Source organism: Triturus cristatus, chromosome 4_1 (genome assembly GCF_964204655.1).
Source record: "Triturus cristatus chromosome 4_1, aTriCri1.1, whole genome shotgun sequence".
Taxonomy (NCBI): Eukaryota; Metazoa; Chordata; class Amphibia; order Caudata; family Salamandridae; genus Triturus; species Triturus cristatus.
In genome coordinates, this window is record NC_140585.1 from 675990195 (window position 1) to 676014013 (window position 23819).

Below are 23819 nucleotides of genomic sequence, written 5' to 3' on the forward strand. Positions count from 1 at the left end.
CCAAGAAAGTCTTATAAAGGACTTGATCATTCACGCAAATTTTAGCTACTGCTCTTAATGGTCAAAGCAGATTAATGCAGGCTATCATGATCCACCTGCTCCCTGCAATTCACTACGGACGTTATGACTCCTCAACTCAAAACAGAGGCTAAACGTTGTTGGCCTCTACATCTTTATGGCAGAGGTCTGGCTGGGCAATAGGTATGAGGTAAAGAGATCCCTACTCCCTTCCCTTCAATGTATTAGAGAACCTGAGAACAAGAAGAGGGAGCAAAAAAGATTTCCCGTCATATCATTATCTAATTTATGCCATCCTCACAGGGATATGATAGCAACAGTGACATGGTGACATCATCACAGTTTTGTGGAGAGATTACAACTTTTTACCCCAACCTTTAATAATCATCTCCTAAATGAAGACACTAATAACTATAGAAAGGGCAGCAGTCAATTTCTGTGAGCTTATATCACTGAGGCACACATCCCACATCACGTATAGTCCATGAAAATTTCACAAATTTACACTTCTGTAGCGCCGTCTGAATCTCATGTCACTTTTTCTTACCCGAATTTGACCTTAGTGTAAAAATTACTTGTGAAACACTGGTAGAAAATTTCTCTTGGAGAGACAGTTCCCATGCAGACCAGAGAGCTAGTATCTTGCAAGACTTTATAATGTGAAATGAAGGCTTGGGTGAAAAGAAAACACAAATTTGCTTAATGTGGAACATCAATGCCTAATTTCAAGAAATGTTATTAGTTTCTTATAATTCGAAATGTGAGAATTTTGTGATCTTTGCTGGCGTAATTAAAAATGTCATTAGTGACTCATTTTTATTTTATTTACCTCTTAGTGCCTTCTGTCAAACCCTGTCCAGGGATCCACAAGGAAGACAGGAACTACTTGGCCCCTACAGTGATGTCTGAGGTTGCTTGCTACTGCTGTCCAATGGGACATTCTACAATGGCTCAGCAAACTGGCCCAAGTACACCCCTTTCTACACCTCACTTTCAGAGCAGCGAGAGTGAGCAGTCTAAGACTATCTATAGAGGTATTATGGGGGAGATATTATGGGGGAGAAGAGCTCAGAATTCAACAGTCAAACATGAGACACAATAACATATTGTCTACTCCGGTGATTATCTTTTAGTTAACAGAAAGTACTTCGATCTCATAGCAATATGACGTACTACACAGTTAATTAGGAATTGCAATTACAAATTGTAATCCAAGTCACAATCTTCAGTGAGGATCCGCACCATCCTTCTAGTGCTTACTTCTGCGCTATGTGATTTCTAATGGATACTGTCCCCAGAGAAATGTGATCATTCGGCACAGGTGCAAATAACTTTAAATAACCTGTTGTAGCGGGGCGTGGTCTCACCAGCGGCAAGATGGCTGCACCTTGAGTGACCTCTGCCAGCCGAGCGAATAATCTGCCAAAATCCGAGAAGTATTGTGCCCATACAGACACACAATCAGCGGACCTGCCCTGCTACCGCTTCCTGGCAGCGGCACAGCCTGCCCGACGAGACCAGCATGCCAAAGAAAGCGAGAACGCCATAACTCTACGGCTGGACCTGGGACGCATCGAGGCCGTGTGGATAGCTGTAGCCTGCAGGGGATGTGATTTGCGAACAACCAAGGCCCGTCTGTGACGCCTATATTGGTGCTGCTACCACACAACAGACCTGCACCCCTGAGAAAACACTAGCTGACACGCAATGGTGTGTCCACCTGTGGCTGTTCCAGGGTGCTTCAGCTCTCTGGAGCGCTCGCCAGGGCTGCCTGTGACCGACCACTGGGAGCCTTGACAACGGCGCCAGACACGGCGCTTGCTGACGAGTCCTCCAGACATCACTATAAGTTAGGAGGCGAGAATAGGGGTTGCGGATCGCCGCACAATGACGGGCTGTCCACTTCACTTTGCAACTGCTGGGCCCTGCGCTCCCCGTGAACAGGCTGTTGAGGCCGGGCAGGCCTATACCCCCAGTGAGGACCTGCATTAGGCTAACAGAACTAGAAACTTGAACTGCAATGAAAATGATACAGGCATATTGGCACATTACAGCAGCATCTACCAGTAGTACACGGTCGAGCTGAGATCATCTTGGCCCACCCCATCCTAAATGCCCCTGCAGCCACCAAATGCGGCCCTAGCAGGCACAGGCGGTCAGGTCGGGCCTAACCAGGCCTCAACCATTTACTGAGTCTACCAATCCTCGCAAAAGCCTGTGCCCTTAGGAGCGGAGCCCACCTGAGAGGACAGCCTACTGCCCCAAGTGCTACTCAAGTCACTAGCTGCCTGCATAGCAGCCATCGACACCCTGCTAGGTGCCCCGCAGCCACAGTCTGCATATAGCCAGTGCGCTGTTCTATTACGGACCTGCTAGGGATTGAGGCAAAGGCCCGCACAACTTCTCGGCCGCACTGGGATTTCAAACAAGAGGTGATTCTTGCTGTGGCCTTGCTTATGAGCGGCCTCTCCCACCAACAGCTTCAACAATAGCATATCTGCTGATAAATCCACAAAACATGGCCATCAGAGAGCTCCCCCCAATCCCGGCTCATACATACCTACTTTGCTAGGCACAAAGTCGATGTCTGCTTCCTACAAGAGAGGCACCTCTCCACACTAACACTGCCAGACTGTGCACTCACTGGTGGGGCGACTCCTACTCTTCGGTATACTCCAACTACGTGAGAGGCGTCACCATCTTGCAAAAAAATACCTTTGCTGGCGTAATACATGCGCATACCTAGACTTATGGCTAGCAACCCGTGATGTAGATGGCTGGACCTCCTCTGTTGAGCACATGGCACCCACTCTGTCTGATCACTCCCCCATACGTCTGACCCTACAGATCCCACAAACTTTGCAACAAAAGTTCTCATTGCATTGTGAGACGCAGCATTCAAAGAAGACCTACGAAGTGCCATAATCAAATTTTTTTTAATGAAATACTGGTTCTGTGGAATCTTCCTCAACTCTGTGGGAAACTTTTAAGGTAGTTATTCAGGGCGTATGCATTGCCAAACAATCCGGGGTGCTTTGGGCCGTTCGTGGCACCCTGGAGAGATTAGAAGCGGATATTAAAACATTTGACAAGATGTACAACACCAACCCTGCCCCTGCCACACTAGCAGACATTAGGGCAAAGCTATCCGAATACCAAACTGAAGCCGAATGAGAGGTGAGCTATCTTGGCCAGGCATCACGAGCTCGCCAATATGGAGAGGGGATCGCCCTGGCAAAACGCTGGCAAACTTGTTGAGGAAGCCCCACGCATCCTCTTATGTGACGGATCTGCTAAAAGGCACTGGTGGCAGGATCACGTCCCCTGTTGAGATAGTAGCAGCAATCGCCTCCTTCTACTCCCAGTTATATATACGGCCAAGGCAGAATGTACCCCAGATACCATACAACAATATTTTGATTCAATTGAGCTCCTATGGCTTGACCGTGGGCACAGAGATTACCTGGATACCCATTCACAACGTTATCGCCGGACTCCCTGGTGATAAAGCGCCGGGGATGGATGGACTCACTCCCACATTCTATAAAGAATATGCTTCAATTCTGATCCCTATCTCATTGAAATGTACAGCGAATCAGTCACCAAGGTCCATTTCCCCCTTCTCTTTGCGAGGCACTAATCACACTTATACTAAAGCCAGACAAGGCACCCAAGTGCTGCGACTCGTACCGCCCCCTCTCATTAAATAACACTGACAATAAAATATATGCGAACCTATTGGGGAATTGGCTTCTCCCGCTGATGCCCCTAATAATACACCCTGATCAGTCTGGTTTTATACCAGGGCACGCCACATCACACAATCTACGTACAATATTCTCAGTAATGCACCAAATCAATCCCTCCCTCCCTGCAGTGGCAGCTCTTCTGGATGCCACCAAGGCATTTGACTCACTAGAATGGCCGTTCCTCTACTCGCTTCTTGGCCGGCTAGGCTTACGCTCGAACTTTATCCACAAGATCAGGCTACTATACACCTTACCCTAGGCATGCATTTAAATCAACGGGCAGATAACCAACCCCATAGTGATCTCCAGGGGCACACAACAGGAATGTCTGCTCTCACCAATGCTGTTCGGAATTGCGATGGAGCCGCTGGCAGCTCGGCTACGTCAACAACATACAAAGGGAGGCATCGGATTCACGGCCCGCAGCCTAGTGACTTCCATGTATGCGGATGATGTCACTCTATATATCTGAGAACAGTGCAAAAACCTAGCACCCATGATGAGGAAAGTAATCCGATTTGGCAGATCAATTGGATCAAATCCTTTTTATTCCCCCTCACTGATGCTACACTTCCTTATCCTACAGAGTACCAACTAAAACGGTCCACTGAACCAACCAAGTACCTAGGTATATGGCTGAGCAGAGACCCGGATGAACTCTGGAAAGCAAACTATGGCAGGGCGGTGGAATGACTAGAAACTAAAATCCTGGTATGGAATAAGCTCCCACTCTCCCTGGTAGGCTGCATTGCGATAGCCAAAACGGTGATCTTGCCAACATTTTTATATCTTTTCCTAAATATTCCACTTCCCCTCACAATGCAGTTTTTTAAGAGACTGCGTTCAGACATTATCACGCTAACATGAGCAGGTCGACAGCCGCGTATTGCCTATGAAACCTTAAACTGTACACATTTTGTGCTCAAGCCAGCTTCTTACACTTTTGGCTACACCCTGTCAGCCACATTTGGCAGCTGAAATGAATCTGGACTCCCCTGGCCACTTCAGACGGCAATATTCCTGCCATAGAGAAGAAATCAACACAGTGGAGTGCGTGCGCTGGGCATGGGAGGGCATTGAACACAGACAGGTACTGGCCACTTATATGCACCATCAATGAAGCTAGCAGAGAATCCCTCCTTCCCTCCACTACACAACAAAGGGATGGTGTGCTGTGCCAAGTCCCTGGGCATACGCATCAATGCATACCTTTACCCAGATGGACAATTCCTTTCCCCAGGCATACAGCAGCCACAACATACACCCTGCTGTACTATCAAATTTGGGCAACCTGCAGAACTACAAACAGTGCTGTCTCGAACTCTCCATGGGTAAATGCGGCACTTGAATACATTCACACAGCTACATCACCACGTAAACTTTTTACCAGGTTCTACTTGCTAACTCTAGCAGCCTCCCCAGTTGACACTGAGCGTGCGCGCTGCACCTGGGTGGCAGACCTGACCACCAGGCCACCAATAGAATAGTGGCAATACTGCTGTAATCAGACTGAAAGACTCTCCCCTAACTACAGGCTGAGACTGATACACCTCAAATTCTTGCACAGACTATATCGCACCCCAATGGCCCTTCACAAAATGGGCTTTAATGTAGATGCGAGATGCGCAGGGTGCTTTGTACTGAACGCCACATTCACACACCTGGCTTGGACATGCTCAAGATTGGCCAACTTCTGGCGAGCAGTATGCGTGATCATTAGCGCTATCACATCTGATCACATTATACCAGACCCGCTCACATGCCTACTCGGCTATTTAAAGAGATCCCCGATGCTAGCAGCCTATTAGTGGTGATTCTGCTACTGCTGGCCAGGCGCAGGGTGGCAATCCATTGGGGTCGGAGACCAGCACCATTGACTAAGACATGGCTTGCCGATGCAGCATACCGCCAGACACACCTGACAGTACTGGAACCTCATGCCCCTTGCGAGCCGGCCACACGATATTTGGGCCCCTCTGGTAACATATCTCCACCGACTAGATGACACTGACGAACGTCCAAGCTCCCCAGAGGGGAACTCCCGATGCATACTACCTTGAGGCACTCTGCACAGTCACAATGGAAGAACATCCATAAGTCTCTTCCCTGTGATGTCATATACCATATATTCCAGACTGCCTCAAACATACCCACATAGCCTACTGTACTAACTGTCACTATGTACCCATTCTATATTGATGTAATAAATGTATACTGCCAGCTCTCCTGTGCTCGAATGTACCAATTGAATGCTTTTATTGTAATTTGTATAAAGTTCAATAAAAAACTTTAAAAAATTAAAATAAAAAAAACCTGTTGCAGCAGAAGCTTTTTCTTGGTTCTGGGCCCAACAATGACTTTACAACTTAGTCACTTTAACCAGATTCTTTACTTCACCCACGGGGGCATTGGTCCTCCAATAGACCTTTCTTTGTCACAGTGCAGGGTGAGAAACAGGGTGTTGAACTGTTGGCCACCCAGTGAGGACCAATAATTGGCAGCCAACTCACAGATTTGAAATCAGATTCAATACACTACTCTCAGAACCATGCTATAGGAATAGCGTATTGAAATTGGAGTACTCAACCTTCTAAGGAAGTTCAATCTAACAAGAACTATACAAACCAGAAGCTCTACTGTGGCTATGCAGAACAAGAGCAAAAGAACCTGATGTTCTGAAAATAATCTATGACTCTCCCTATCATGCATTTAGAAATCAATATTTTGTAAGCACAGTTTCTGTGGAAAGAACATCAAGAGACAATCAATAAAGACTCGGGCTTCATTGAGTTTGGTGGAGCAGGACCACCCTGCGTCCAAACAGCCAAACCAATATAGAAGCCACCTGCCAAATTAGGACTTTTCTCCTTATAGTGGGCTGTTCTTTGGCGTTTCCAGGGCAGTGCCTATGAAATATGCAGTGCCTATCAAATAGGCACCCCAATGGGAACGTGAAAGGCAGTATCTGCATGGCATGGACTGTTGCAGTCCAGCCATGCAGGTACTGGTGTGCATGCACACAGGGGGCACATGTTGTGCACCCCTGTGTGCATCCACATGGCGTGAGGCACGAGGGGGCCCTGTAGGGCCCCCTTTCTTTCTTCACTGCCACACTTTTCATGGCATTGGCACCGCCATGAAAAGTGTGGCGGTGAGGAATCTTGTAAAATGCTTGATGTGGCCGCAGCGGCCCTGCCAAGCATATTGCGGCCACAATACCGCCGCAAAACAGCCAGAGATCTCTGATCCCTTGCGGTGGTCTCAGGGCAACCCAACTACCCTGGTCATAATGGGGTGGTCGCAACACCGCCACCACTAAGCCCCACGACTCTCGCGATCTCTGGACCGCCAGACATGAAATAAACCCCTTTTTTCAATATTTTTGTACTTACCATTATATGTATAGAAATGTTTTACATGACATTTTGGTATCACAATATTTATGGTTCGTTATTCTGCCACTGAAACATATATTATAGAGGCTTCAGTGGTATAGGCAGAATACATGGATTATCACTAGTTATTTTCTGTTGTTGCAGCTTTTTGAAGGATTGTACAATATTTATTCTGATATTAAGCATGTTTCCTGTTCATCACAGTATTTTAAATCTATATCATTGACCAGCAGTGATTACCACTAACGTTAAGGCCAACAGATGGCATTTATCTTTGTCACATATCAACACTTACAGATTGCTTTAGGTATAAATGATGAATGTTCATACCTTCAGATTCCAGTTGTTTCAGTTGCTGGGATGTGTGGAGAAAGTAGGCTCTCAGTAAAATGAAGGCTATGATCACAGGTATTGTCGCCAGGAGAATATAGGGCTCCAAAAGTGAAACTACAGTAATAGCTCCTATCACAATTAGTACCAGCTGTGGGAACATAAAAAATACATTTACATGGCCAGTGTATACTTTAATTTAGCAATATATTTGATGAAATTGTAAATAGATAGCATTAAGAAAAAATTAGAGGTTGACCATTCAATTTATATTAGATTGCATTAGTTCTGTGTGAAGGAAGCGAGCCTTTACAAAAGGACTCAATTAATGAATCAAGAGATGTGTATAATACCTCATGTATGCAGTGTAAGTTACAACTTACTGTGTAACTATATATATACGTTTTATTATCACAGTACGCAATATAAATGCCTGATAGATATAGAGTTCATAGTGCTTTCTGCTGCATGTAACTCAGGTAGACCATTGCTGCCTTCTTATCTGAAGTCCTGCTAATAATGTAGCATTGTAGCCTGCTGCAGAGGGTTATGAAGGTTATTAAATGCCCTGAGCTGAGTTATTGGCCAGAGCCACAGGTGGGGGGACAGTGCCTTTAGCAGTGGTAATAGCAAGAGGCAGAAGGGTATTAATAGTATTATAATACATGGGATTCTGCAATCCCTGTATAGACAGTAGTCATCAAACATCAGAACTAGAGTATTATAAGTTATCACAGCCGAGTTCTGATGTCACAATGCCTGCTGCAAGAGCCAGCACCAGGGGTGAAAGGCAGGTCACGGAGCATAATTGTAGCAGCTGCTTAAGGTAACAAAAACAGAATATTGCTTTTTTTTCTTCTTCTCTACTTTATAAGCTTACAATGAGAGAATCTGTTTATTTTCTGTGCTCCTTACATAGAAAAAAACAGAATCTTTCTCCATGCTTCTACATGTTCCGAGTTACTGCAGCTTTCTATTTTTTTAGAATTGACTTATGTTGAACTGTTTCTAATATCTATTTGCAACAAATATCTAACAGGTTTTTGCTGTGTTTAATTTTGCACTAGAGGTTTTATTGTTATTCTTCATAGTTGCATACATGCTCGCATTTTCAAATGAAAGAGCTATGCACTAAGGTTTTAAGTGGTTTGTGGGACAGGTTATGTGTGACCATGAATTTTATGTCAAAAAATACCTCCGAACATACATGATAAGGATATTGTAAGTCACCTCAGAGTTCCATAACTCATAAACTAACTCAGCCTTCAGCCTTGTTTCTCCATATGGCTTTGGAACTCCTCGGTGACATGCAATATCCTTATAATGTACGGAAGGGGGTACTTAATCCCTTATAGAATGTTCCACGCACTGAGAGTAGAACATTCTGAAATAAACAAGGAGAAACAGAAACACAAGCATTGAAACGTTACCGTAGAAGTTCTATACCAGCCATGCTTCTTTGTTTTCAATTGAGTGCCCAACATTCAAATGAATGCCACTCTTACATTGTAGCATTGGCAATAAATGCAAATTGAGTATTGCAAGGGGAATGTGATTGGCCAAATGTCAGGCAAGGGTAGTTGGTGGCCTAACTACACAAGCATATGTGGCCTCAGGCTGCATTTCACAAGACATGCAGAAGAAGGCCAAATTTACTTCAGGCATACATCAGTCATTCTGCAAGTAAATTAACAAGTTGTTCTACTGAACCACAATAGGTTATGGATCCAGATAGTTGTCTACTAGTCTGTTCTCCGATTATCCTGGCCAAGTGATGGGTGTATATTAATCATTAGAAGCAATATATGTAATCGTGCTATTCAATCTACATATCAGTTCATGGCAAACAAATGGTATATTTGTGTTATGACTGCTTGAATGTAAAGCCACACAAAGCAGACGAGATGAAGTGTATATTTGTATATGTCTGCACATTTTGGAATGGAGTGATAAATAACAGCATCCATGCAACACACTGTGCTCAGCAGCATTAGAAAAGGAGACATAAAGAATTCATCAATATAATCAGCGCTAGATCAGAATAACCACTCTCTAAGTAACTGATTGCTATTTACATTTATTGAATGTAAATTTATCTTATGTGGATAACCCGAAAATCGGACATATGTTTGGCCCTCCCAGACCTACATTTGTGTGCATAAAAGCCTATTTTGTCATCTAAGTTGCGTGTATTCACTTTTTTATGTGATCTTACTTTATCTATTTTGTTAAATTTCATCCAGAAAAGGAAGCGGAATTATTAATTGGTTCAACACTTTTTACTTTACTTCAATATTGTTCTTTGTGATTTACTCAATTTGTTTAAGCCCTTTTCGAAAGCCACGCGGTCTTCATCTGATGAAGCCACCACCACACACATATCTGCTCAAACTGTGACTGTGGTCTAGTCTAGTATGGTGAATCTTATATATTTCCAAAAATTGCGTTTTTAGGCAGCTTAGTTTCCTGAATTTATATTTTTGGTTAATGCGAGCATTGACAAGATTCATGTAGCAGTAGTTGACTTCAGTATATTTTCATTTAAAAATAGGTTCAAACCTTTTCTGTTTTTCAAATGTAACTAATGTTTGTAACTAAATGCATTACTGGATTACTTAGCACAGTTAACATTGATATGTAGGATGGCAGTATTAAGACGCTGTATTTTCTTCTGTTTCTTGTTTGATATTTGGATCATTTTGATTTTTTATATCATAAGAAACAATTATTGAACAGTCTACTCCTGCACTGTATTATAAACATTCACATCATTATAGTTAAATAAAATGTATTTAATTTATCTAGTTTCTTGTCTCTAGCGGATGTCATTCCCTCAGCAAATACCAGCACCACAAGCTTGCAACGAAACCATGAATATAGTTGCATTTTTAAGAGCTCTCAATTTAAACTTCTTAAGATACAAGATCTTATCATTTATTTCTGGTGAGTTGATATTTTCTCAAAACACCAAGTAGTTTAACCATAGGGAAGTTGCCAGTGTTGAGAGCCAACCCTTTATGGAATCTCCTTTCTAGAAGATTCATCCTACTCTCCAACTTGAGTGTTAGAGAATGGGTATGTATATGCGGCTGTATCTTCCTTCCGACTGGACTAAGGCACATCCATTGATCCTGGATTGCCTGAAGTCATGCTTCATAGGCTCCAATTTACCCACAATATTCCAGGTAGGTGTATCCTAGACCTCTTTATAATTTCCTCGGTTTTGGTCATTCGTGTGTGTTTCCACAGGAACCATTGTGCCTTGATTAATCCAAGCTGATTCTTTCTACAAGCTTCTTCTGATTGCCAGTGAATGCTTTAAAACCTGTCACAAAAGCCCAATTATTTTGTTCACTGTTTAAGAAGTCATTGGGAGGAATATCGAGTCTGAAACACTTTTCTAAATTCAGCTATTTATTGATTAACCAGTTGATATTCTCGGTTCCCTTCCATTCAGCACTAGGGGAGCCAAAGTATATTGATGTGACTCAAAAGCAAACAAGCTGAGCAAATCAATTAAATGTATTTGAAATCAGGCTCCAAACACAACTGTATTCAAATGCTAGATTCAATACCTAGAAGTTTAGAAAGATGCTGGCGCCACGCTCTTAACATCCTAAAATGTGTAGTTAGAAAAGAGTCATCAAACAGTAACACCTGATTCATGTATTGTGCTATGTTGCGTCATTGCAGGAACAGCTTTACATTTCTTACACTTTAAGGTGAGTAATTTACATTTGCAGCCTGTCGTGCCAGCTGGAGCCGCATTTCAGCGGTGTTTTCAAAGGTAGCGACAGGAAAGAAAGTTGTTTATATCACACAAATAGACATTTTGATCCAATTTTACTCACTACCAGGCACTGTTTTTCCTTTTAATATTTTATCTGCATCTCTTAGTACTGACCACTATGACCATCTGGCCTGTGCAGAACTGCTCTATGTTTCGGAAGGACCACTCCTACATAAACCCGCATTCTCCTGTTCTGTAGAGATTAAGTAATAAAATACAGCTCTCGAAGAGCAGAATGAAGGAAGACTGATGCAAATATTGTTCAGATAATAAGCTCCAGTGAGACATCCAACTTCCTCCTAAAGGACACTGCTTAAAATGTTAGCAACTGAAGCATCTAGTGCTCTATAGAATCTCCTCTCAGTACCAACTTGGCTGGTTTAAAAGTGGTAGCAAAGAGAGAGGGTGGGGAGGAGCGCCTCCTTCTGGAGGATATGTGTCCCTACATTCATCGCAGGCAGTCAGTTATGTATAGCAATGGAACAAACCATGAGTCTTTAAAAAGCCACTGGCGACTGCTTAAATGAAAGAAGGACCTGGCACCAGTCCTATGTTTTCGCTCATAGTATAATGGCAGCGATCATTGTTTTTCCCTTAATATCTTCTCTCACTTAGATTGAAAATCTATTTTCATCTCAGAAGCACCTATAACATATAGTTGTTTTAATGGGTTGATGAAATTATCGTGAGATCCTTGGTTTTAGGTTTTGGAAAGCAAGTAATCAACAATGGGACGAAGAAATATCTGTGTCACCCACATCAGCACCAGCACAGCAGGAGCAGGAACACCTCTGTACTGGATATTCACTGTTAGACTTCAGAGGCGGTAGTAGCAAAGCAACGACCGGCATACTAGACTTAAAACTGCTTTGCTTCATGGTTTTATCTAGGGCTGGGCGTAGTTCACGGTGTATTGCTATGCGGAACTCCGCGAAGTTCCACGAGTGGCGGAGTGCAGTGCGAACTGCAGTTTGTGCTGGTATTCCTGCTGCTCGGGAAGAAATTCGACCCGAGTGGCAGGTCGCGCTCGCTAACTTACCGTTTGCGATTGCGAACTTACAGTTTGCGATTGCAAGCGGTGAAAAAACTCTGCTGCCCATCGCGAAGTGGAGTTTTCTACACTCCGTGAGCTCCGCGGAGTGCAGATAACTTTGTAAACTCCGCGAAGAGTGAAGTTCACTTCCCAGGCGTTTTATCATGTTTTATGTAAACATACTTTGGCAGTTTTACAGCAAATTATTCTTTGAGAGAGTGATCCAATTTTGGAAATGTTTCGGGAACTGATTTCCACCTATTTTCATTGGCCCTTGAGAGTATTATTAATATGTTAGTTGTAGATATATATAGATATATTCATACTGCTTCATTGCAAATTATTCACTCTTTCACAGAGAAGCCTTAACTCGCCCCAATCCAAGCAAGGAAAATAGGATGTTTTGACAAATTTGATTAATTCTACTAGCTAAAGCTCAAATATTGTCTTTATCTTGACTTTACCTGATGACTTGAATGGAACAAACCCTTAGGTCTCCCGGGTTCGGTTTAAATAAAGCCACAACTTCACCTTTCCTTCACATTTTTAAGTAATCATTGATTTTCCTGTTCCCTAAACTTGCCTAAATCATGTTCACCGCTTCCATTTATATTCAGAAACATCCATCACTGGGTGGCAACCCATCAAGGAACTATGTGTGCACACACCTGAATGAAGTCAAATATAGTAAGCGGTAGTAGGTCATCCATGATGGCTGTATCTTTAGAGAATCGGTTAAGAATCCGACCTGCAAGTTGAATGGAAAATAACATTAGAATTTTTATCAAGAAAATACATTTACAGTTCAGAAAAATATAAAGAGCTCTGTTCATCAAGAAAATCATATCGTTTTCACACATTTTCTTCTATAGGTTCAAATGTGGAAGCTTTGATTTTCTAATCACAGTAGTGGCAGACTATATACAGCATATACTCCTAGAAGCACAGTGTCAACATCTTTTTTTCTTATTTCTATTCCTTGTGCATGCAAATAGTGATATAACTATGTGACCTGTGTAAAGGTAAACAATATTTTTTTACAGTAAAGCAGAACAAGGAGGTACCAATTTAGCATTAATAATAGTTCAACATGATGCGGTTCAGCACTGCTTACGACAATATAATACATTTACAATGCAGTAGTACTTCACTCACCCCAAATAAAAAAGAAACACATTGGACAGGCAAAAATATGAAATTATGAACAATAATAACATTTTGAAATGCCAAAATAGTGAATCATGAAATCGCCAATTGTCAAAAACATGCATAACGGCCTGAGCTTGATATTAATCCAATAGGACAAATCCAATACTGAAAAATGAGTGTTTTGAGATTTTCATCTCCATTCAAAAGCCATACGTGGAGAAGGGATGTGACTTTCGTGTAATTGGTAGTATACACCAGCTTCTGTAGTTCAACTGTGCAAGCATGAAACTGCTTACTATGTATACTCCAGCCATTGCTTGGAAATGAATGCACTCTTACAAATATACTAAGAGTAACCTTCACATGTCGTGAAGCTCTAAAGGCTTCTGTGACGGATGCAGTTTGGCAAATATGAGGTCTTGCGACTGGATATCCCTTAGGGCATGATTGTACGCTTTATAAATACTATTAAAAAAAACAATAAGTAGTTAAATAAATGATGAAGCTGGCATTAGATTGTCATGGTCACAGTGTTAAAAGATTGTGATTATTGTCTTGTGATACCATCATTAAATGCATAGTCTGTTTAATGTTGCCCTATATCTTTCAGATGTTATCTGGTCATTTACAAAAGGTAATATTGTGCCATTCCCATGCACACTCATGGGGGTCAATCACTGAAATGCTAGGGGAAGCGGAAGTGACATCACATGCCCCTTTGACCTCCACTTTCACTCACACACACATACTTACACAAACGCACAAATTCACACATACACTCTCTCATGCATAAACGCACTATCAGCTGCAAGGACGCACACAACATGCATTTAAAAGCATTTTTTACTTACCTCAGCTGCCATGGAAGGGTATATTTCAGATTATTGCACTCCATTTTTATAACACTATTAGCCAATAATATATTTTATTTATTCATTATTAGCGTAATAAAAAATTGACAGAAAATAAAGAGAATGGAGACACAGCTGCCCCTGTTTTCCTGGCTCTGAATTTGGCATCTGTGATGATAAGAGCCACAAAGGTAGTCTAGGGGTAGCAAAGGACAAACCAGGGGTTGCAGGTGCGATCTCTGGCAACCCCTAAATGATGTCCATATGCACACTTGCATGATTTAGTTATGAACACGGGATGTGTAAACTAACCAAATACATGAATTCGTATCAATAATGGAAAATTAGAGTGGTAGATGAGGTGCCTACTTAGGCATCCCTTTCTACTAGAAATGGTTCTCCTTGTGTCAAAATAAAAAGATGGTAGCCCTTCTGTGCATTTACAAGAACGATGTAGAGCAAGGACAATAGTTGGGGATTTGTATGAGGTTCAGACTCCTTTGTCCTTTTATGTAAAATTATAAAGGAGAGAGATAAAACCATTGCTAATGAAGTATGGTGATAATATCGATGAATAGCGTTAACATTTGTAAATAAAACTGAAATTGTGAAGGTATAATACTATGGGCCCGATTCCGATGTCGGACGGACCGGAGTCCTTCCGACATTGGTCAGGAACTGTAAACGACTGACCTCCTGTTGTCGGTTACAGACCTGCAAGTAGGATGCGACCGAACACTGTTGGGTTGCAATCCTATATTTAACAATGGGAGTATGCATTCCTAACGTAATGCATGCGCGCCTTGTTAACTGCAGAGGTGCAGCTCATCCATGCACCCTGTGGATGGCACCTCGAGGTGCCTGCTACAGGGTGCAGGGATCAAAAGGGGTGCACCATAGGTGCCCCCTAGGGCACCATTCGGCGGCCTTACACCCATGGGGGACCCTACAGGGGCCCCCAATGACAGTTTCCCACTGCCTTTTTGTGCCAGAAAGACCGGCACAAAAAGGAAGTGGGTGCAATCGTACTCCCTGGGTCGGAAAGAGTTGGCCGGGGGAGTACTGAAGGGTTTCCGGATGGCGGACAGGCTCTCTGAGCCCGTCATAAGCCATACTGAAAATCGAGTCAGATTCCTTTCCGACGAGCCCATCAGAATGGCTCAGTCACATTCGGACATGGGCAGGAGGCTCCGAACGATGGTCGGAGCCCTTCCTGCCCGCATCGGAATCCGGCCCTATATTGTTATCTCCCTGTTAAAAACATGCCAAAAAGAAGGCATGCTTTCAGTTATTCGCAGCGGCGTCACTATGGTTGGTGTCACCCAGTGCGTTAACTTATGGTGTCACCCCCCTAGTGGCGCGACTGACGCAGCATAACCGATAGGGGTCGACCTTACAAACGTAAACATGGCTGTTCAATTTAATAAAGGATAATTGTAACATAGACGGGCATCTAATTATACAAATCAATCCATTATCCCATTACAAGAGCCCCCCCACCCCTAGAGAGGCCACACCGTGCAGCCCAGGCGCTATCTCACACGGCAGCAATTCCCACCTTCCACGAGAAGCGGACACGTCGCCAATGATAACCGATTCACTGTAAGCGAGAGTTTATTTCTGATTTCCATTTTGCCGTCTGCTGCAGAATACATTCTCTTTAATCCAACATAGGTTAGCTGATTAAAACGTTTTTAGCTGAAATGCGCCATTTTAGCAGCTCTCCCGAGATGGATTTTGCTCTTTGAATAGCGCGCTCCCACATCTTTCCCGGGTATTATTATTTTTTACAATACTTATCCAGCACTTGTATTCGATTTCTTTTACGGACCGAGTGTTCTTTGTAGAGAAAAAAAAAGAATTAGCTACTTACAACTTCCTATTTTATCATAGTCAGATGGAACAACGTGACAGTGCGGGTCTAAGAAGGAAGCCTGTAACTGAAACAGGATTTATTATTACTAATGGGGTTGAATAACTTAACCAAATAGCCGCGCGAGACTGGAACCAATGCAGTCATGGCGGTGTCACCCCATGTGATGGTGTCACCCGGTGCGGTCCGCACCCCCCGCACCCCCTAGTGACGCCACTGTTTAATTATACTAGAGCTATGATATTAGCTGGATAGCAGTTAAATTTAACTCAATGACTGCAATCAAATATTGCTTTTTTGTTTCTGATAACATTGGTATGTGTGCAGTGAGAGGAGAATTTAGTCAATGATGTGAGCAAGGATTTCATGAAGTACATAGCAAAACTAATATTTTAAACTGTTCTCGTTTTTAGTGTCTTCAGTGTATATTTCTGTATTGCATTGATATGTGTGTGATAATTCGTGTTTACTTCGAAATAAACGATTTATGATGTCATGTTTTAGTTTTATTTCACATCTGGTTTTCTCAAAAGTTCATTGAATGTAGACAACATTTCTGAGAAATGTACACTTCAAAAGACGAATTTCAAATTAAAATGTTGTTACTTTGTATTTTTGTACGTGATAGCATAACAAAAAACACAAACATGCAGGCCCATATTAGTAGAGGCTTTGCTAATGATTATTCGATGCAGCAGATTGGAGGTATGTGATAAACATTTGTATTTGTCTCACATTATCTTCCAATTGTTGTGGCTAGTCACAGATCCATTGCCCTATCCCACTCTTGTGTTCCTGCAAATGCCTGGACCTGGCTGGTAGTTGATAAAGTGAATCAGCTTGCAGGATTAATCATTTAATGACATAAATTAAATTGCTTGCCTCATTGAACACAGTTTTTTTTTTTAAATGATAGCTTCTAGACTATATTAATATTATCGTTTGGTTTAGGAATTCTGTGTAAACTGATGAACATGGCGCAGAATAACATATAGACTATAGATAAAGACCACCAGTCCCACGTTGTTTGCACGTTTCCTAGTAATATTGCAGCCTATGCAGTTTTAATTTCCGTCTTTGCTCTTACACCTTGATTGCTTCTTTTTGTGCATCTTATAAGACCCAAATAATATACAATTCATACAAGTCAATGGAAAATTTCTAAGGAAATGAAAATCAGGTCCTAGCCATTAGCATTAAAAGGAACACCAAATTAAAGGCAGGAAGACCAGGTGTATCGGAATCAGAAAACAACTATAAATTCACAAATGTTATATAATATTTTTATTAAATGATATTCAATCCCATATTTCGGATGGTCTAAGAATCTTATGTCCTAAATACCCATTACTTTAAGGACTAGTTAAAATAATTGGCTCAAAAATGATGGTCTGGAGGAATGGCGTTAATTCAATGGCATCTAAACATACTTATAAAAATAAACTTCACTGGCTAGTTCGACTTCCGTATCATATTTTTAATTGAGATATATCATTAGATACATCAGATTGAGTGCAGTGAAAACATCTGTTGTTTGGGGTGATGGCCTGGACAAACTTTTCAGCAACAGAAGACCACTGCATCCAGACCCACCCACAAATTCTACCGGCACAGGTAACAATGTAATACAACCATGAAACAGAAACTTGTGGGTAATTGTGAGGACAGTGAATTTGGGCTAGAAGAGTAAGATTGTCTCAATTCATGTTTAGAGTGGGCATCAGAAAAACAAAAAGGATACCTAACAACTTGAAGAGTGAGGAAATTCGTACAATATGCCATGACACCATCATGTTCAATCAGCTAACCAACATCACATAATAACCAATCACCATCATGGAACACCCTGTCAACAACCTGAAAACATCCAGAATTAGAGAGCTAAAACAAAGTTCCTAAATTATTTAAACATATAAAGCATATTTAACATCTGAAATATACAGGAATAAAAACTATTTGCAAGACTCTAAATATTAAAAGCCAATATTAAAGAACAAATACCGATAGAAACACTTGAAAATAATAATTAAAGATATCAAAATGCAACAATGAAGACATCAGATTACAAGACAACGTTGAAGCTGTTGAACAATAAAAATGTAAACTCTAAAATCCTGAACAGCAAAAAGACCAATAATATCTCAAACAATATAAAAGTAGAAAAATAACAGCAATAAAACATAAATAGTGGATCAATGCAAACCCAATATCACCCCGCCCATCAACTGCAGCAATTCCAAAACCCCTATGGAGTGACTAACCTCAAGTGAATACTAGCAGAATTCTGTAGTCTTCCATGATCAATAAATCCCCCTGTAAATTCTAGCAATAGGATGGCCAATTAGAAAACATCCATAGCATGAATCACCTGCCTCAATCACATAAAAAGCTTCACATCTACAGCATGAAAGGCCACAACAGTAAAAACATTAGATATACCTGACTGCCTACAGCATGTGCCAACCAAAAAGGTCCTTTTGTACCAGGGGTAAATACCACATATAGTAATTGTTTCTCTTGCTCTGCCTAAACTTGCATGTGCTCAACAACAAGTAGCACAAATATGAAGAGGATACATTGCTGAACCAGCTATATTTTATCCTGCTTATATTCCATACTTATTTGAACAAGGCTTATCTCTTAATTTCTAAATATCATGCCAGATGAGGGAAATGTGCTCAAATAAAGATTGCAGGCTATTGTAATCAATTTCCTAGTAGGTCTGTCACTATCTAGGATATGCTTGTGCATGTTTGGGCTAATGGGCATTCCTGAGCTAGAGTGGTGGGAGGAGCAGCCCTCTGCACATGAACATGGCAGTGCCTGGCCTCTCACAATGCTGTCCTCACCCCCTGGAGTGTGTCTGGAGCCAAGGCAGGACAAGAGCGTGTGCATTACAAAGACAATCCTTTAAAGAATGCCTACATCAAAAGCCGAAAGGGGTAGATGTATGGGACCTGAAACCCCAGACATTTAGAACACTTCTGGATCAAGAGGAACCTCTGACAAGGAGAAGAGCTGAAGAGCTGTAAGGAGGGGTACTGCCCCTTTGCTGTGTGTTGCTTTGCTGGGTTGACCAGCAGTTGCGGTGTCTGCTTTGGAGAGAAAAATGACTGGACTTCTCTTTGTATCCACCTTGTGAAGTTTCTCCAAGGGCTTGTGTGTGCTTGCAGCGCCTGTTTGCCATCGATGGTTCGATCTTCACCACATCTGGATTTCCACACATCGCACCTGTATAGGTCGCTCCCCAGCCACTGCGCTGCCCCCCTGAGTGCCGCTCTGGTTCGCCCGCTACCTGATCCTGACTCCCACTCCCTGCTTGCCAGATCGCCGATTCCCGCCGTTTTTTTCCCCCCCGTCCCCCTCCCCACGCTGCCTGGTTCCCACCGCTGCTCCCCTGCGGCCCGCCTCCCGAGCATTCCATTCGCCACCCTGCTCCCGCCTCCCAGCTGCTCCCCCTCCCTCAGCCCCTCTTATGGAGGCTGCGCAGCGTTCACGCAGCGGACGCGCGCAGCGGGTGCGCCGCCGGCGCGCCAAAGGCAAGCCCGTCTGCACCCGTCCGCGCCTGGACCATGCCCAGCGCCAGAACCCGTGGACCCCACGCTCGCCACGACACCAGACTCAGATACGACGCCGACTCCCTCCACGCACTCAACACCGGCCAACACAACCCCTGCTTCCAGGCCGCCCCGAAACGGACCCATGGACCCTTCTCCTGCCGCACCTGCAGCTTCACCTGCGACAGACCCACCAAACCTACAAGAACTGGACCCAACCACCTCCGCTGCATTCTACTCAACACCCGCTCCGCACACAAACACGCTGTCGAGCTCTGGGACCTGCTCGACACCTTCACCCCAGACGTGGCCTTCCTCACCGAGACCTGTTAGAACGACTCCTCGGCACCCGACATCGCCATAGCCATCCCGGACGGCTACAAGATCACCCGCAGGGACCGCGCCAATGGAATCAGAGGAGGAATAGCCATCGTCTACAAGTCCACCCTCAAGGTCACCACCCACGCAGATGACACCCTCAACACCGCCGAACACCTGCACTTCCGGATCCACACTGACCCCAACACCACCCTCAGAGGAACCCTCATCTACAGACCCCCCGGACCACGAGCACAGTTCAGTGACTCCATCGCCGACCTCGCCAGCACCCACGCACTCGCCTCCACAGACTACATCCTCCTCGGGGACCTGAATTTCCACCTCGAGAACAACAACGCCGCCAACACCGCCACTCTGAACGAAAACCTCGCCAACCTCGGCCTCACACAACTCGTCACCGCACCCACCCACGCCGCAGGCCACACGCTGGACGCCGTCTTCTCCAAAAGCACCCACGTTGCCTTCGACCACACCTCCGAACCCCACCCGACCGACCACCGCTGCATCCACTTCACCTTCAAAAAACCAACCACGCACCATCGCACCCAACAGCTGACGCACCGCTGCTGGAACAAAGTAACCGAAGACCAACTGACCACCACCCTCGCCCAGAACCCACCTATCAACCCCCGACGCCGCAGCCCGCAACCTCAGACAGTGGATCGACGACTGCACCAACACCCTCGCCCCACTCAAGAGACCATCCAACAGCCACGCCAGCAGGAGAGCCACCTGGTACACCGACGAGCTCCTGACCTCCAAACACGCCTGCGGTAAGCTGGAGAAGAAATGGCTCCACAAACAAACGCCAGAAAACCACGCAGCCCACAAGGACGCCACCCGCAGACATCACCACCTCATCAGACTTGCCAAGAGATCCTCCTTCAAAGTCCGCCTGGATAACAACGCACACGACAGCAAAGAGCTCTTCCGCATCGTGAAAGAACTCTCCAATCCCGACGCCAGCGCCAACGACATCCCGCCCTCACAAGAACTGTGCGACTCACTGGTCATCTTCCACAGCAAGATCGCTGACATCCACGACAGCTTCAACTCCACGACCGCACCAACGATGCACGACTCCTCCCGCCCCGCGATCACCAACAGCGCCAACCGGCTGACCTCCTGGGCCAACACCAACAACGACGAGACACGCAAGATCATGAACTCCATCCACCTAGGATCTCCGTCAGACCCATGCCCACACCACGTATTCAACAAAGCAGACGCGACCATCGCACCCCAACTACGGAAGGTCATCAACATCTCCTTTGAAAAAGCGACATTTCCGGAAAGCTGGAAGCACGCTGAAATCAACGCCCTCCTCAAAAAACCCAAGGCGGACCCCACGGACCTCAAGAACTTCCGACCCATCTCCCTGCTCCCGTTCCCGGCAAAGGTCATCGAGAAAGTCATCAACATTCAACTGACCCCCCACCTCGAAGACAACAACATCCTGGACCCGTCCCAATCCGGATTCAGACGTAACCACAGCACCGAGACAGCCCTCATTGGCGCCACAGACGACATCAGACGCCAACTGGACAGCGGCGAAACATCAGCCCTCATCCTCCTGGACCTGTCAGCCGCATTCGACACGGTCTGCCACCACACCCTACAGACACGCCTCCAAGAAGCCGGAATCCAAGAGAAGGCCCTTGACTGGACCACGTCCTTCCTCTCCGGCAGAACACAGAGCGTCCGCCTCCCACCTTTCCGGTCAGAAGCCACCGACATCATCTGCGGTGTCCCCCAGGGCTCATCCCTCAGCCCGACGCTGTTCAACATCTACATGGCTCCCCTCGCACAAGTGGCCCGCCACCAAAACCTCAACATCATCTCCTACGCCGACGACACCCAGCTCATCCTCTCCCTCACCAAGGACCCTCACACCACCAAAACCAACATTCACGAGGGCATGAAGGCCATCGCCGACTGGATGAGAAGCAGCCGTCTGAAACTGAACTCGGACAAGACGGAGGTCCTCATCCTCGGACCCACCCCCTCAGCCTGGGACGACTCCTGGTGGCCGACCGCCCTGGGGACAGCACCGATACCAACCGACCACGCACGCAACCTAGGATTCATCCTCGACTCCTCCCTCTCCATGTCCAAGCAAGTCAACTCCGTCTCCTCCTCCTGCTACAACACTCTACGCATGCTCCGCCGGATCTAAAAATGGATCCCGACCGAAACAAGAAGAACAGTGACACAGGCCCTCGTCAGCAGCAGACTGGACTACGGCAACGCACTCTACGCAGGAATCCCAGCCAAACACCAACGGCGGCTACAACGCATCCAAAACGCCTCCGCCCGACTGATCGTCAACGCCCCCTGCCGCAGCCACATCACCCCTGTCCTGAGAGACCTGCACTGGCTCCCCATCGACAAGAGGATCACCTTCAAGCTCCTCACCCACGCACACAAAGCACTCCACAACGCCGGACCAACCTACCTGAACAGCAGACTCAGCTTCTACACCCCCACCCGCCAGCTCCGCTCCGCCAACCTCGCCCTCGCAGATGTCCCCCGCATCCAACGTACGACCACTGCCGGCAGATCCTTCTCTTACCTCGCCACCAAAACCTGGAACACCCTCTCAACCCACCTACGACAGAACCAAGACCTACTCGCCTTCAGAAGACTCCTCAAGACCTGGCTCTTCGAGCAGTAGCGGCACCCCCCCCCCCACCCCTCAGTACCCTGATTGATTGATTGATTGTATGCCAGGTTTTTCCGACGCATCACCCGCAGACCAGAACTGTCTTGGATTTCGGCACATCACTTCCCCCTACAGTCTGGATACGATGCAGCACTTCTCCTGCATGCAGCAGAACTGATGCATTGCCTTCCCGTGGACTCAGGAATAAACGCATCACTGTGTTTTCCGATGCTTTCCTCTTCAGCAGCTGTTTTGCCTTTCACACTTCAACGCATCTGAGGTACTTTATGTAAGATCACCGCATCCATAGAGGTTTCTTGGCAGAATTGTTTGAAACCTTTTAAAAGTCATATTTTGAGTTGTGTATGTTGGATTTTTGTCATTTCGGTCTCGTTTGGTTTAAATAAAGAAACATTATTGTTCTAAACTGGTGTGGTGTCCGTTTGTAGTTTTGTCACTGTGTTACTGTGTGTTATGCACAACTACTTTACACGTTGCCTCTGAGATAAGCCTGACTGCTCTTGCCAAGCTACTTACGGGATGAGCAGGGCTTATCTGGGTGTGTAACTCCCTGACTACGAAGAAGGGTCCCTACTTGGACAGAGTGCAACCCACTGCCAGCTAGTGACCCCGATGTATAACAATAGGTGACAGTATTTTGTCAATGAAATAATGATTTCTGTAAAGAAATGATGAACATTTATTTATTAAAGAAAGGTAGCTGGTATAATTATGCCTGTGTGGCATGGACCTTTGTTGGCAAACGGCACTGAAATCGAGAAAGCACAGATGTTGCATTTTGGGTGGAGTCAGCTAATTTGTAGATAGCTGCGCTAAAGATTAGTATGTAAGGAAATTGGTTTAGCACTAGTCCTAGAAATTAAATTACCAGTTCACAATACCAAGGGCAGACCACATCACAGTTTACTATTGATGCATGGAGCTTGGAGACTGAAAGCCAGCAATGGTATCAACACTTTCATATAGTTTGTTACCTTGGATTGTCTTGTGGGCTACTTCCAATCTGTTAGGGTTTGGTATTTATACATGAATGAGGAACAACCTGAGAGAAA

At 44.7% G+C, this 23819-nt stretch overlaps 1 protein-coding gene across 2 annotated transcripts in view; it reads right to left on the reverse strand.

Annotated features, from left to right (window-relative positions):
• The window catches only part of CFTR (CF transmembrane conductance regulator), an 880902-nt gene that overhangs the window by 142739 nt on the left and 714344 nt on the right, over window positions 1–23819 (reverse strand). For both annotated transcript variants that reach the window (XM_085653127.1, XM_085653128.1), the window contains 2 exons: window positions 12984–13063; window positions 7493–7643 (listed from right to left, as the gene is read on the reverse strand). In XM_085653127.1, the coding sequence (XP_085509253.1) occupies window positions 7493–7643; window positions 12984–13063 (231 nt within the window). The remainder of the gene's footprint in view (window positions 1–7492; window positions 7644–12983; window positions 13064–23819) is intronic.